A 16,883-nucleotide genomic window follows, 5' to 3' on the forward strand; every position below is an offset into this window, starting at 1 on the left:
TCTTTTCTCGTAAAGGTATTGCTGCTTTTTTTTTTTTGGATTGATCTTTTTTAAAACTGAAAATGAATGCCTAAATACCTGGCGTGTTCTAGCTCGTGAAATAGTAGTCCATTGATTCATCAAGTCTTTTGTACATTTAAACAATGCAATCATTTGTTGTACATGTTTAGCATTTATTCCTTACCAATTATTTGTAACATCGAGTCCTATGGTTATCTTAAAGCAATGATTCCTTGGCGACATCGCCGAACATTAACACACTTTGAATGAATATTACATTTTTTATTTTATGAAAATGTTTTCTTGAACTATTTCTTGTATCTTTTCAGTTTAAAATTCTGCTCCAATGTTGCTTGTGGTTTTACTTTCACAACGGAATCATGTCTTCCCGTTTTCTCCAGTAACTGACACTTGCACTCATGAACTGAATTATCTGCCCTGTGCTGGTTAGTGACTTATGACTTTCAATTACCTGGCTGTCGGAAATGATCACTGCTTCCTTTACACTCAGACTACCTGAGAAATGAAGAAGGGGAAACCACGGGTGGCATTTTTCTGCTTGCTTCTGCCTCTACTAATTCTGGTACACTGCGCACAGAAGGGAGCGGACAATGCCCCCGCGCAGTGCGGTGAGTTTCTGCGGGAGAAGAATGGGACAATCTCCACGCCAAACTTCCCTAAGCCTTTTCCAGCGCCCTTGAAGTGTCGTTGGATTTTACAAGGCACGAACCAGAGTCAAATAGTGTTGGTCTTTACCCAGGTGAGTCTTTGGTGTAGACAGGAGGGTCTCTAGTGTTGGTCTTTACCCAGGTAGGTCTTTGGTGTAGACAGGAGGGTCTCTAGTGTTGGTCTTTACCCAGGTGAGTCTTTGGTGTAGACATGAGGGTCTCTAGTGTTGGTCTTTACCCAGGTGAGTCTTTGGTGTAGACAGGAGGGTCTCTAGTGTTGGTCTTTACCCAGGTGAGTCTTTGGTGTAGACAGGAGGGTCTCTAGTGTTGGTCTTTACCCAGGTGAGTCTTTGGTGTAGACATGAGGGTCTATAGTGTTGGTCTTTACCCAGGTGAGTCTCTTCGGTCTAGACATGAGGATCTATAGTGTTGGTCTTTACCCAGGTGAGTCTTTGGTGTAGACAGGAAGCTAGAACCAGAGCCAAATAGTGTTGGTCTTTACCCAGGTGAGTCTTTGGTGTAGACATGAGAGTCAGATGGACACACAAAATATCTAAGCAAACATTGTGAATGTATGGGATGTTTTACAAGAATTCAACTTATAACAAACCTTGAGAGGAATTCTGTGTTCTGTTACACGTATACTTAAAGGTGCTCTGTACCAAATCATTCAGTCTAACCCAATAATTAGCATGATAAGGAATAAAAAATCTCAAAATGTACGTTGTGTTTTGAAACTGGTAATCTAGGACCACTGTGTCTCACAAAGTTAGAATGACTGAATTAAATGAGGCACTAGGTGACTAGGACCACTGTGTCTCACAAAGTTAGAATGACTGAATTAAATGAGGCACTGGGTGACTTGGACCACTGTGTCTCACAAAGTTAGAATGACTGAATTAAATGAGGCACTGGGTGACTTGGACCACTGTGTCTCACAAAGTTAGAATGACTGAACTAAATGAGGCACTAGGTGACTAGGACCACTGTGTCTCACAAAGTTAGAATGACTGAATTAAATGAGGCACTAGGTGACTAGGACCACTGTGTCTCACAAAGTTAGAATGACTGAATTAAATGAGGCACTGGTTGACTAGGATCACTGTGTCTCACAAAGTTAGAATGACTGAATTAAATGAGGCACTAGGTGACTAGGACCACTGTGTCTCACAAAGTTAGAATGACTGAATTAAATGAGGCACTAGGTGACTAGGACCACTGTGTCTCACAAAGTTAGAATGACTGAATTAAATGAGGCACTAGGTGACTAGGACCACTGTGTCTCACAAAGTTAGAATGACTGAATTAAATGAGGCACTAGGTGACTAGGACCACTGTGTCTCACAAAGTTAGAATGACTGAATTAAATGAGGCACTGGGTGACTAGGATCACTGTGTCTCACAAAGTTAGAATGACTGAATTAAATGAGGCACTGGGTGACTTGGACCAGATGTGTCTCACAAAGTTAGAATGACTGAATTAAATGAGGCACTGGGTGACTAGGATCACTGTGTCTCACAAAGTTAGAATGACTGAATTAAATGAGGCACTAGGTGACTAGGACCACTGTGTCTCACAAAGTTAGAATGACTGAATTAAATGAGGCACTAGGTGACTAGGACCACTGTGTCTCACAAAGTTAGAATGACTGAATTAAATGAGGCACTAGGTGACTAGGACCACTGTGTCTCACAAAGTTAGAATGACTGAATTAAATGAGGCACTGGGTGACTAGGATCACTGTGTCTCACAAAGTTAGAATGACTGAATTAAATGAGGCACTGGGTGACTTGGACCAGATGTGTCTCACAAAGTTAGAATGACTGAATTAAATGAGGCATTAAGGAATGAAATGACCTCCAATGAGAAGCCACTTGAATCAAGTGAAAGACTTCTGTACTATTACTTGTACTTCTACTTAAGAGCAAGGGCGTCCCTTCATCCTATTGTGAAAGGGGGGGGGGGAGAAAATTATTTTAATTTCTGAAGAATCGTCTGAAATATTGAAAACAAGTCGCACGCCATGGAAAACTGGACGCTGTCGTCATAGAAAACTGGACGCTGTCCATTGTTTAAGAAAAACAGAACGCTTCTTTGTTATGGCATAAACTACAAAAGTGTCTACAGCTCAGCAGCATACAAATTATTTTTTATTCGTACAGAGTTGAAAATAGTCTGGCATATCACAAAAAATGTATCCCCTATTCACGAAAGGTAACGTAGATGAATGCAATATGCTTATCTTATCATTCTAGTCACAAGAAATTGTTTGGTGTCTTTCATGAAGTAAAACTAGTGTCTCCACAAATATTCTCCTGCTCTCTTCACATACATCACGCCAGCACTGTTTACCCTCTTTTAGCACTAATTGTTTGTCAGTGAAAAAGGTGTGTTGATTGCTTGTCGTGGTGCTGTAACGAAACGTTGTATGTACATCTAGTAGTCTCGACATTAACGGGCTAAACATCCCGAGTGGAATTTGTAAAGTTATATTTACTAGTTCTATATCCGACCCCGTTAAAACAATCAGCTCAGGGTTAGGGTCATGAACACGAGCGCATGAACTACCTTGAACTCCAGGATATTAGGAACAATTTGTTAATGTTCCTTAATTGATAGCACACACATTAAAAAGATATAGATCAGCGTTTCTTAAACTGTTGTGTGAGTTCCACCCACTCCAAAATTTTTTAAAAAGGTGTAGGGAGCGCAAAGCTGTATAATATATTTTTCAAAGGACAAAAAAACATTTTTTTTCCATGTTTGAAAATTACCCAAATCACGTGACATTATCACTTTGTTTCAAACCCTGACATTGAAGTAAAACACACATCATTCCATCCTCCAAGTAGAAACTGTTCTGAAGACATCACTTCATAACATCTCTGCCAACCTGATTTTGTTTTTCTCGAATTTCTTCAATTGAGGTTTTTATCTTTCTGTTAACGTGACACCAAAATAAAGAAAAATAAATATTAAAGCATAGATGTTGTTGTTTTAATCTAAGAAAAAGAGCCGCCTAATCATTGCTATCTATTTCAATACAGCCGGAATAACCTCCTTTATTTTCTAAATAAACCTAAATTAATTGATTGCCACTACTATGACTAGTTGATGAACTAATTTGTTTCTAATTGACTTATGAAGAATGAATTGGTGTGATTTCGACTTGGTCAGAAGTGACAGGAAAAACATTAACATACAAACGGGAAAAACGTTAACATACAAACGGGAAAAACGTTAACATACAAACGGGAAAAACGTTAACATACAAACGGGAAAAACGTTAACATACAAACGGGAAAAACGTTAACATACAAACGGGAAAAACGTTAACATACAAACGGGAAAAACGTTAACATACAAACGGGAAAAACGTTAACATACAAACGGGAAAAACGTTAACATACAAACGGGAAAAACGTTAACATACAAACGGGAAAAACGTTAACATACAAACGGGAAAAACGTTAACATACAAACGGGAAAAACGTTAACATACAAACGGGAAAAACGTTAACATACAAACGGGAAAAACGTTAACATACAAACAGGAAAAACGTTAACATACAAACAGGAAAAACGTTAACATACAAACGGGAAAAACGTTAACATACAAACGGGAAAAACGTTAACATACAAACGGGAAAAACGTTAACATACAAACGGGAAAAACGTTAACATACAAACGGGAAAAACGTTAACATACAAACGGGAAAAACGTTAACATACAAACAGGAAAAACGTTAACATACAAACAGGAAAAACGTTAACATACAAACAGGAAAAACGTTAACATACAAACAGGAAAAACGTTAACATACAAACAGGAAAAACGTTAACATACAAACAGGAAAAACGTTAACATACAAACGGGAAAAACATATACAGCCACAACTCTTAATGAGTAGCGTTTATTTCCCTTTTTCAATACCAAGAAAATAAATTCATGACCAATAAACTAATGAACTAACTGGTTACCTTTTTTTTTGATCGATATTGTTGTTTCTATGTACAACAAAATACTTGTGTAAGCTTCAATTGGATGGGTGTGGGGGACATAACGTATACAGAAATAGTACCCCAGACAGACAGATAGACTGACAGAGTGAGTTGATAAAAGCTTTGTAAAAAAAAAAAATTGGCGTTAAGACTTAAAATGCTTGTGTTACGAACATGCCCTTTCTAGACGTATGGCATTGTGTGCATTATGTGCACTGTAGTCCCTGGTATAATAGTTATGGCCTGTGAAGCATTGTGTGCATTATGTGCACTGTAGTCCCTGGTATAATAGTTATGGCCTGGGAAGCATTGTGTGCATTATGTGCACTGTAGTCCCTGGTATAATAGTTGTGGCCTGTGAAGCATTGTGTGCATTATGTGCACTGTAGTCCCTGGTATAATAGTTATGGCCTGGGAAGCAATGTGTGCATTATGTGCACTGTAGTCCCTGGTATAATAGTTGTGGCCTGTGAAGCATTGTGTGCATTATGTGCACTGTAGTCCCTGGTATAATAGTTGTGGCCTGTGAAGCATTGTGTGCATTATGTGCACTGTAGTCCCTGGTATAATAGTTATGGCCTGGGAAGCATTGTGTGCATTATGTGCACTGTAGTCCCTGGTATAATAGTTATGGCCTGTGAAGCATTGTGTGCATTATGTGCACTGTAGTCCCTGGTATAATAGTTATGGCCTGGGAAGCATTGTGTGCATTATGTGCACTGTAGTCCCTGGTATAATAGTTATGGCCTGTGAAGCATTGTGTGCATTATGTGCACTGTAGTCCCTGGTATAATAGTTATGGCCTGTGAAGCAATGTGTGCATTATGTGCACTGTAGTCCCTGGTATAATAGTTATGGCCTGTGAAGCATTGTGTGCATTATGTGCACTGTAGTCCCTGGTATAATAGTTATGGCCTGGGAAGCATTGTGTGCATTATGTGCACTGTAGTCCCTGGTATAATAGTTGTGGCCTGTGAAGCATTGTGTGCATTATGTGCACTGTAGTCCCTGGTATAATAGTTGTGGCCTGTGAAGCATTGTGTGCATTATGTGCACTGTAGTCCCTGGTATAATAGTTATGGCCTGGGAGGGCTAACTTAGTTGTTTCAATTCTCTTTGATATGCGAGTGTGTGTGTGTGTGTGTGTGTGTGTGTCTGGCTAGGATGAATAGTGAGGTCTAGACGAAAGGAGGACGCGTGTCTCAGCTCTGATAGCAAGAACAACATTTCATTATCTCCCCTTTTTATTTCAACCTTTTTTTGTTGTACCTGTACTTCTGACCATGTGTAGTAGAGTCCAGAGACAGCCAAATAAAGTGCAATTATCTATTTTTAATGAGACAATCGATACACCCAACTGATTAGCAGCAACACAAATATGTTCTAATTGCAGACTATCTGCAGATTTAACAGATATGCAAACAGATTCAATCGTAAGCAAACAATAAATTGTAGTCTGGAGAATCAAAGTTGTCTGAGATTATTTGAGAACCAAAGTTGTCTGAGATTATTTGAGAACCAAAGTTGTCTGAGATTATTTGAGAACCAAAGTTGTCTGAGATTATTTGAGAACCAAAGTTGTCTGAGATTATTTGAGAACCAAAGTTGTCTGAGATTATTGGAGAACCAAAGTTGTCTGAGATTATTGGAGAACCAAAGTTGTCTGAGATTATTGGAGAACCAAAGTTGTCTGAGATTATTGGAGAACCAAAGTTGTCTGAGATTATTGGAGAACCAAAGTTGTCTGAGATTATTGGAGAACCAAAGTTGTCTGAGATTATTGGAGAACCAAAGTTGTCTGAGATTATTGGAGAACCAAAGTTGTCTGAGATTATTTGAGAACCAAAGTTGTCTGAGATTATTGGAGAACCAAAGTTGTCTGAGATTATTTGAGAACCAAAGTTGTCTGAGATTATTGGAGAACCAAAGTTGTCTGAGATTATTGGAGAACCAAAGTTGTCTGAGATTATTTGAGAACCAAAGTTGTCTGAGATTATTGGAGAACCAAAGTTGTCTGAGATTATTGGAGAACCAAAGTTGTCTGAGATTATTGGAGAACCAAAGTTGTCTGAGATTATTTGGTTTCACTTTAGATAGCAATGATTCAAATGTTCTGTTATCGTTTATTCTCAATTCCTGTGAACCCCCAGAGGTTCGCAACCATCCCTCTCCACCGAACTCAGTTCTGAGCAGTTTCCTTTATCTGCTCCTATATCATTCCAGTACTAGAGCGTGGTAATTATAAGGATTGGAATATAATTCGTGCAATTCCAACTCAAGATTTTTGTTTGTTGTTTTTCAGTTCCATTAATGTTTCATTGTAGAGACCTTATTTTGTGTAGCGATCGAATGTATCGAAGTTTAGTTTATGTTTACAATTATGTAATTATCCTGCATCGTTTAAGAATACTTTCAATATTCTATCTTTATTTATATATTTTATGTCAGTCATACTATGAGGAGATAATTGCAAAGAGAATAGAAGATTCTTGCTAATGGTTCTTACATACAAGACCTTAACAGTTTTATGAAGACAGACGGCGAAGTAACTCGCCCAGGGGAGATAAAAACTGTAACCCTCAGATTATGGATATTGCGTGCTGCATGCAATAATTCCTAATAGCTTTCTAGTTCATTGGTCCAGTGTTATTACTTCTTGTAGCCTCTCAAGTCTATCTAGTTCATTGGTCCAGTGTTATTACTTCTTGTAGCCTCTCAAGTCTATCTAGTTCATTGGTCCAGTGTTATTACTTCTTGTAGCCTCTCAAGTCTATCTAGTTCATTGGTCCAGTGTTATTACTTCTTGTAGCCTCTCAAGTCTATCTAGTTCATTGGTCCAGTGTTATTACTTCTTGTAGCCTCTCAAGTCTATCTAGTTCATTGGTCCAGTGTTATTACTTCTTGTAGCCTCTCAAGTCTATCTAGTTCATTGGTCCAGTGTTATTACTTCTTGTAGCCTCTCAAGTCTATCTAGTTCATTGGTCCAGTGTTATTACTTCTTGTAGCCTCTCAAGTCTATCTAGTTCATTGGTCCAGTGTTATTACTTCTTGTAGCCTCTCAAGTCTATCTAGTTCATTGGTCCAGTGTTATTACTTCTTGTAGCCTCTCAAGTCTATCTAGTTCATTGGTCCAGTGTTATTACTTCTTGTAGCCTCTCAAGTCTATCTAGTTCATTGGTCCAGTGTTATTACTTCTTGTAGCCTCTCAAGTCTATCTAGTTCATTGGTCCAGTGTTATTACTTCTTGTAGCCTCTCAAGTCTATCTAGTTCATTGGTCCAGTGTTATTACTTCTTGTAGCCTCTCAAGTCTATCTAGTACTTTTTTTGGACTACAAAGAATGATTAAAAAATGGGACATTTCTAGGGCCGGATTTAGACTTGAGAAGGCCCTAAGCTTTTTTTTATATGAAGCCCCTCGTAATCAACATAAGACAATACTTCCTTTGCTTTTACTATATTTGTATTGTATAAGATCACAGGAAATATTTTTGGGTGGAAATTAAATGTTTAAACATTGAAAGTTTATAGAGCATTTTTTTAACTTCAGGTATTGCAAAGTTTCATATATATTGACGTTTATGAGTACCTATTGAGGCGGTAGCTTTACAAAGCTTATATCAACTCACTGTGTCTGTCTGTCGGTCTGTCTGTCTGGTAAAAAGTGTGTACATGTTATTTCTCCCACAACCATTCACGGATCAAGTTGAAATTTAGCACAATTATTCACTGACATAGACAAGATATGAATCTATTAAAAAAAAAGTAACCAATTATACAATTAATTACAGGTAATTCATTATTTTGTTTAATAACAACAAGGGAAACTTCTTCGTTCTCTTCTGCTTCTTCTTCTTCTTTCTCAAGGGAAACTAATACTTCAGTATTCACAGATATGACTAGATTTGTTGGGTTTAGTCCTCTTAAATAATTGTTAACGCTGTTTCTCCCTCACGCTTTCTCCGATCAAGTTGATACTTTAAACAATTATTTATTGAACCTAACTAAACAGGAATCAATAGACAAAAATACTCAATAAGCCAATTAATTATTGGTAATTAATTATTTTGTTTGATATCGAATAAGGGGAATAACTTGAGCATTATTGGTAGGTATAGATGTAAGGACGGAGATAAGCCTTGTTTTAAAGGAAGTTTTATATTTTGCTTGTTTAAAACTGTCAGTTTACTGTAACTACTCAAGAAATGTTTTTAAAAATGCAATGAAAGTGTGAAACTCGTCAGTCTATAAAGCTTTTCTTTCAAAGACTGTTAAAGGAATATTCACCCTCCCCCCCCCCCAGCACTGGTCTAGGGTTCACTGAGTTCTGTACAGATTGTAAGTTACTGTTTTCTATTTCTGTTTACAAGTTTGTGGGAACTTATGGTGTCAAATACAGAGGGGGGGGGGGAGACTAGTGAAGATGAAATAACTTCGCCTTAAATATAAGCTTCTTACAGATTTGTATAAAGCTTATATCAGCTCATACTGTCTGTCTGTCTGGGTGGAATCTTGTACACGTTATTTCTCCAACTTTCCATTCTCGGAGAAAGCTGAAACTTTGCACAATTATTAATTGTCCCTAACAAAACATAAATTAGTCAAAACAAAATACCAATTTATTAATAAATAAGTGGTAATTAGTATTATTCTGTATTTAGAAAAACAGAAATAAATTGAGATATATGTCTGTAAATGTTCTTTCTCTTAGATAATTTTGTTGTTGTTGTTTTTTGTTAAAGTATTTCCAAAGGAAAGCTTCTATCAACTCACTCCTTCTAGCAACTTACTCCTTCTATCAACTCACTCCTTCTATCAACTCACTCTATCTCTCTGGTCAAACGTTGGACCACGTTATTTCTCCGTCACCAAATCTGGGATCAATGTGAAAATCTGAATCAATTATTTCTTTTACATGACAACACAAGAATCAATAGACACAATTAACCAATTTGTTAATTAGGTATTGATAATTAATATTTTTGTTTAGTATCTCGAACAAGGAAGGGAAAGAAACCGTACTTGACTGAAGTAGCGGTGTAAGTTGAATTAGTCGTCGTCTTAGTCTAAGTGAACACAAACATGAACTACGACGAGACTATAGAAACACATAACTTTACAATCTTCTATGTTCATAAGAACTTCGCTAGCAGAGTGGTTACAATGTCGGCTTGATGAGGCTTGAACTATCAGTTCGAATTCTGGTTGTCCCAAACCCACTTTTTAAAAATACTTTTTTATTGTGAGTCTAGATCTATTACAAATTTAATTACATGACTGATCCAAACTAATTGATACAACTATGCCTAATATAAGCTTTTTTTAAAAGAATTTTTTTTTAAATATTTCCTTGTCTGTCTGATCTGTCCCGAGATTTTGCATGTTGACCTCTGTTTTATTGTAATCAAAATGCTATCTAGATCTTTTTTTCTGATCACTGTTGCTTCAACTTTTCCCATAAAGAAAACACCGCGCTATTCATTAATATTACCTGACAACGTCTTGTGAACAAGCTATTTATAGTCTATAAAAGTCGAGTAGGCCAAGGTCAAGACTTTTTTGTTCTTTGTAACTTCTAATTACAATACGCAGTAAATACGCAGTAAATACGCAGTAACTACGCAGTAAACTCATCAAGTTTAAAAAACATCGAGCCATTTCTTCTGAAAGATATTTGAATCGTTTCCTTTACTGATGTAGTCTAGATCTATATCTTGGGACTGGTGTCGTTAATAATTCTCTTCGTTTCATACAAGATTTTTTAAAAGTATAAGATAAAGCAACTTCCTATAGTAATTGTATGTTCCGATTTTATATGATCTTGTTTCATCTGATAAACATCACTAACCTAGATGCAAAGAGGTTGGGTATGCATGTTTGTGCTACGAGAGGGGATGGGGCGGAGGGTTCAATAAATTATACTGAAGTTGTTTTTTTCCTTATTACATTATTAAATGTCTTGTCTTGTTTGAAATTAAGATAGTCTAGACTCTACATGGCAGACATGTTTAAAAGAATGATCACTTCTTTATTCAGATTACCTGGATAAGATGCAAATATTGTAATTAAATGTTATTAACATATTTCTTTGGCGGTAGCACATTATTTCCTGTGGCATTTTACGTCTCGAGAGACGATCTTTTCCCTTAGCTACTTCTTGTGTGACTAAAGAGGCCAATTCTTGATACACAGCTGCGTCAGTGGTTGGGCATATGTAATCACCAGGCGCGGTTGCATTTTCACCCTTCTTTCTGTTTCTGTTTTGTATGGCATCTGCAATCCGTGACCCTTCCTTTATGCTCTCTCTCCATGTGGATCTATCCAGTGCTTTCCCCAGTTGCTATTGTCGATTTTTCGCGTTTGCATACATCCGTATACCGTAAAAGTGGGCGACCAGCGGCTCTCCTGCCTTCTATTAGATCGCCATACAAAATGTCTTGTGAAAGGGGGGACAGTAGTAAGACTACTTCTTTCTGGCAAACCCCTGCAGCCACCTGACCCTAAATTGTGATGGCTTGCCATCCCTTTGGACCCGGTCAGTATGGAAGAGAGGCGTGTGCTGACGTGTGGGCAGCCCAGCACTCGCAAATTTACCGCCCAGGCTTTCCTCCAGCACATTATTAAAGGCCATGATTGAATAGAAAATATTTATTGTGCTAACTAATGAAGTGAATACACATTAGAACAAGAACAAAAAATCAATGAAAAATACTTTATGCAACTTCTTGTTTTTCTTTTTAAAGTTAATGAATGCTGAATTAAAAAAACAAGAATGGAACATATTTTACTTTTACCCTTACCCCGAGAAAGACTCCTGGTTAATAGCGAATGTATAGATTTAATAAGCAATGATAAGCATTTAGATCTAGACTTAGAAGACTAGGCGCAGAATGTTCCTGAACATTCATTGATTCAACACTTCAGTCAGAAAAGCTGCATTTGGACATTCCAGCCCGCGATATTTTTGTTCAAGAAGGCGATAGTCCTTTCAAAACCTTTCAAATCTAGATCTAGATCCTATCTAGGCAATCCTAATTAACATTTATTTATTTTTACTTTAAAAATTATAGCGGTTAAACTAGATTTTCCCCGTTTGGCCAACGAGGTAGTAATTCCTTTATCAGCGATATACGTCAACTGTTAAATTTCTAGGAATATCGTAAGAGTCGCTTTTGAGATCATAATCCAGGTTCCGGCCTCCAAGAAGTAATGACTTGAATAGAGGTAATGTAAAAAAGACATGCAATTGGCTTTTTATTTTATTATAATCACTTCTCTGCATCGGAAAGATAGGTAGCCTACACTTTGATAGCGATGTTCTAATAAATCTCCAATATTCAAAGACCGTATTTTGTCATTTTCAGTATATAAAAATATTCTATTTTTACAATACCTCTATTCAAGTCAGAACTTCCTGAACCTGGAACCAGCTAGGAACCTGCCTCGACGCTGATATCAAAAACGGCTTTCTATGTCTAGATCTAAATGCCTATCATTGGACTATTATAAAGTATAGTAGATCTATATATTCGCTTAAACAGAATTCTATCTCGGGGTGCAGGCTGTGGAGTCCTTTTTACAGTTGTTGCTAATCAGTTGTTGCTAATCAGTCGTTGCTATCTGTTGGTGTTGCTAATCAGTCGTTGCTATCTGTTGGTGTTGCTTATCAGTTGACTGTTGCTGTTGCTAATCAGTTGACTGTTGCTGTTGCTTATCAGTGGACTGTTGCTGTTGCTAATCTGTTGACTGTTACTAATCAGCTGGCTATTGTAAATGTTAGTTCCGTTTCACTGAAACTGAAACTGAAACTAGGTCACTAAGACACTCCTGATATGCAAGTATTTACAAACAGCTGTTCAATTCACTGCCTATTATTCGTGACAGTAGGCATATGACTCTTTCTGTATTGAGGATTGGTCAAGATGAGATAGTGCTACTGATAATTCCCGAAGTGCTACCAATGATTCATGACTGTGCAATTCAAATGATATGAAGGAGAAAAGAAAGTAGCGACATTACATTGGGGTCTCAAATATACAGCTTGCTTGCCACATTTGGATCTTTGTGCATACTAGCGCAGCCAGTAAAGCAATGACTATAATTAAACCAGTTAAAGCAATTAAGTTTATTTATGTATCCCTCCAATTAAATCTTTCAGTTTGAATGGCAATGTGTATATAATTATTTGAATCATTTGAAAGGTCTTTATACAACTGAATAGAAAAGAATGAGAAACTAAAAAAGTATGGAAAATCAAGGCTGTATTAAATACTTAATACTTTACGACAACCGAAGCGCTATCGTGCAATGCTCCATAATATGATGTTAAGAGAAACGACTTGAGAACATTTCTGTAGGGTGTACAGAGATCGGTTAAGTCACCCAGCATTATTTGTAGAAGAACTTTTAGTTGTATTTTTATGACAGCTCATGTGTAGAACACACTGGCGGATCCGGGGGGGGGGGCGGTAAGCCCTTTGAGTGTGTGTGGAGGGCGTCTTACTTTTATTTAGAAATCAAAGTTTGTGAACAAAATTAGTTGAATATATAATTTGTATATTATGTCGCTATACTTCTGGTATCTAAGCCGATTCGGTGAGGTGAGAGGGGGGGGGGCCATTGCTTGTACTGTCCTCCCCACTCTAGCCCTCTGAATGGGGGGGGGGCGGCCCTAGATCATGGGCGTAGCCAGGGGGAAACGGAATTCAGTGACTGATTTTTTGCTTTCATTTTGTTTATTTTAGGTGAGATTTTAATACTAAATCATCCCTTACCAAAACACAACCGAGGGGGTTTTGAGTTAAAAAAAAAACTACCAGGGGGTTTTTAGATAAAAATCCCTCTACTAGGGGGTTTGCAGTTAAATCCCCCTCTTCCATAAACAAAACTAAAAAAAAATGTAAACGACAATCCCCAATTTCCAAGAAAATAGCTCAGGAAGATTTTGACTTTAAAACCGCCTCCAAAAATTACGATACACCCCCTCTCAATATAAAAAAAAAAAAAATTACACACTCAACATTCTATGAGCGTAGCCAAAAGGGGTTTTGAGTTTACCCCCCCCCCACCTCCAGTTGGGGTTTGAAGCTAAAAAAAAACCTATTCAATATATATATATATATATATATATATAAAAGCAAATTACACACTATAAAATCTATGAACGTAGCCAGCCAAAGGGGTTTTGAGTTTAAAACCCCCTGCCTGCGGGGTTTGAAGTTAAAAAATACCTTTTCAATATTAAAAAAAAAAGCAAATTACGCACTCAAAATGCTATGAGCGTAGCCAAAGGGAGTTTTCAGTTTAAATCCCCCTTCAGAGGGTTTTGATGCTAAAAAAATACCTCTTCAATATAAAAAAAAAACAAATTACACATTAAAATTCTTTGAGCGTAGCTAAGCTAATGAAGGGTTTTGAGTTTAAATCCCCCTCCTCCAGATGGCTTTTTTTAAAATTTAAAATCCCTCCATAAGGTTTTGAGTTTAAAATTCCCCTTCTGAGCGTTTTGAGTTGAAAACCTCTCTTCAATATTATTTTCAAGCAAACTACAGTTACCAAATTCTATGACCGTTGCTAAATGGGGTTTTGAATTAAAAAAAAAAAAAAAAACTCCAGAGATTTTTTCAGTTTAAAACCCCTCAACAGATGGTTTTGACGATAAAACTTCCCTTTTCAATATAAAATCTAAAGCGAAATACAGGCATGTAATTCCATGAGCGTAGTCAAGAGAGGTTACACCTTTTATACCAATGGCTGGGCTCTATTAATAAAGTGTGAATAGTCATCTGCCAAAAAACAAAAATAGACTAAATGTGGCTCAACAAAGAGGCTAAGACAGATTTTAGGAGTCAGTTATAGAGATCTGTTCTAAATCAAAGTAATCATATGCCGAACTGGGAGTCGAACCCTTAGTAAGGTTGTGACAGAGCGTCGCATGAGGTTTTGCGGGACATGTTCTCCGACAAAATGAATTACGCATAATAAGAGTTGCGATGACATCCTAGTACAACTTGGCGCCACACTTTCATGGAGATCCTCAGAGCAGGTGAGAAGAGGCTTCAGACATTGCCAGTGAAAGATTTTTGTGGGAATGGCGCGAGAGGGTCTAAGTCAGTAAAAATAGCACATTAGGTTTTTGAAATAAAACTTTTTAATAGCAAGATAATGCACTGTAGATACCTCAGAATATGCATTTTGTTGGCTTTCAATACCAGAAATAGTGCTCGGCGGCGGGGCAACGCGCTGGGGGAGCGCTGCGAGCTCCCCCAGACCCCCTTGCTAGCAAGGGCGGGGAGTCTACAGGTTTTCCACTAATTCCGAAAGGGTCAGAATGTAATAAAGATTAATCATGTACACACACACATATATAAATATAATTTTTTCCGGGTTGGGGGGGGGGGAATATTATGTCGCACACACACTCTGATCTAAATTTTATCCTTAGTAAATATAAAATGAAAAATATGTTAGGTATCTTATCTTTCCAAGGAACAAATCGTTTGTATTTGCAATGTAGTATGAGCCTGTAAAAACTTTAAATCACTTATGCAAGCAGTTTTTTTCACAAAAATACACCTCTTCTACAACTATTCACTATTAGTAGTAACCAACACGGAAGGCTCTTTAGTAGGGGGGTAGACCACTTACCATATTTTCAACACAATTATGCAAATAGTTTTAGATTTTTTGTTGAAAATTTGTGTTTACATTTGTATTGCTAAGTTATGTAAGTTCTGTCCTACTAACTACTACATTTACACAAAATAATGTTTACTTTTTAAAGAGAAAAAAATCTATTTAGTATGCATATAAGTTGGTCATAATTTAAAACAACAATTAATAAGTAGGTTTTCATAATATCGCGTGAACTGCAGTGCTGCATTACAACACTATAGAACACTGAACTGCAGTGCTGCATTACAACACTATAGAACACTGAACTGCAGTGCTGCATTACAACACTATAGAACACTGAACTGCAGTGCTGCATTACAACTATAGAACACTGAACTGCAGTGCTGCATTACAACTATAGAACACTGAACTGCAGTGCTGCATTACAACACTATAGAACACTTAACTGCAGTGCTGCATTACAACACTATAGAACACTGAACTGCAGTGCTGCATTACAACACTATAGAACACTGAACTGCAGTGCTGCATTACAACACTATAGAACACTGAACTGCAGTGCTGCATTACAACACTATAGAACACTGAACTGCAGTGCTGCATTACAACACTATAGAACACTGAACTGCAGTGCTGCATTACAACTATAGAACACTGAACTGCAGTGCTGCATTACAACTATAGAACACTGAACTGCAGTGCTGCATTACAACACTATAGAACACTTAACTGCAGTGCTGCATTACAACACTATAGAACACTGAACTGCAGTGCTGCATTACAACTATAGAACACTGAACTGCAGTGCTGCATTACAACTATAGAACACTGAACTGCAGTGCTGCATTACAACACTATAGAACACTGAACTGCAGTGCTGCATTACAACACTATAGAACACTGAACTGCAGTGCTGCATTACAACACTATAGAACACTGAACTGCAGTGCTGCATTACAACTATAGAACACTGAACTGCAGTGCTGCATTACAACTATAGAACACTGAACTGCAGTGCTGCATTACAACTATAGAACACTGAACTAAAGAATTTTTAATTTTTGTTGAGGATTGGAATACAAAAACAATGAGATCATTGAGATATTCATTATAAGACATCAGGCCAGGTTCACATTTAACGTCACATTCACTTTCACCTATCCTTTGGTCTGCTGAACCGCTGGGGCACCACACAAGATCTGTCAACCTTCTTTCTCCATTTTTTTTTTTTGTCATTTGTCTTTGATAGAATTTAATTCTGATGTTCTTTCTGAAAATATTGATACCTGCCTTTTTACCTGCTTGGATGGACCACTTCGGGGGCCGATTTTGAGTTTGTGTTTTCACGCAAACTGTCTTTGTAACTTTGATTATGTTTAGCGCAATGACATGCTTTCATCCTGTTTAATACACTAGGATCCAATCAATTGTGTGGACTAGATGGAAGGGGGGGGGGGGGGGAAGGAGGTATCGGAGAAAAGGTCTCAATGATTTTTTTTTTAAAGCAATTTGTTTTAAAGTTGTTTAACTTGGATTTCAACTTGATGGCTCAAACCTCCTCAAGACGATACACTAGCCG

The 16,883-nt window shown here is 37.4% G+C and overlaps 1 protein-coding gene across 3 annotated transcripts in view; it reads left to right on the forward strand.

The window, feature by feature from the left end:
• LOC106063426 (uncharacterized) overlaps positions 1–16,883 on the forward strand; it is a 93,551-nt gene that overhangs the window by 26,825 nt on the left and 49,843 nt on the right. For 2 of the 3 annotated variants that reach the window (XM_056029544.1, XM_056029545.1), the window contains exon 2: positions 330–760. In XM_056029544.1, coding sequence (XP_055885519.1) covers positions 524–760 — 237 coding nt within the window. In that variant the 5' untranslated portion in view covers positions 330–523. Of the gene's footprint in view, positions 1–329; positions 761–789; positions 1,175–16,883 lie in introns of those variants that run through there. The other variant, XM_056029546.1, reaches the window with a different exon arrangement.

Source organism: Biomphalaria glabrata, chromosome 5, assembly GCF_947242115.1.
Source record: "Biomphalaria glabrata chromosome 5, xgBioGlab47.1, whole genome shotgun sequence".
NCBI classification, from domain to species: Eukaryota; Metazoa; Mollusca; class Gastropoda; family Planorbidae; genus Biomphalaria; species Biomphalaria glabrata.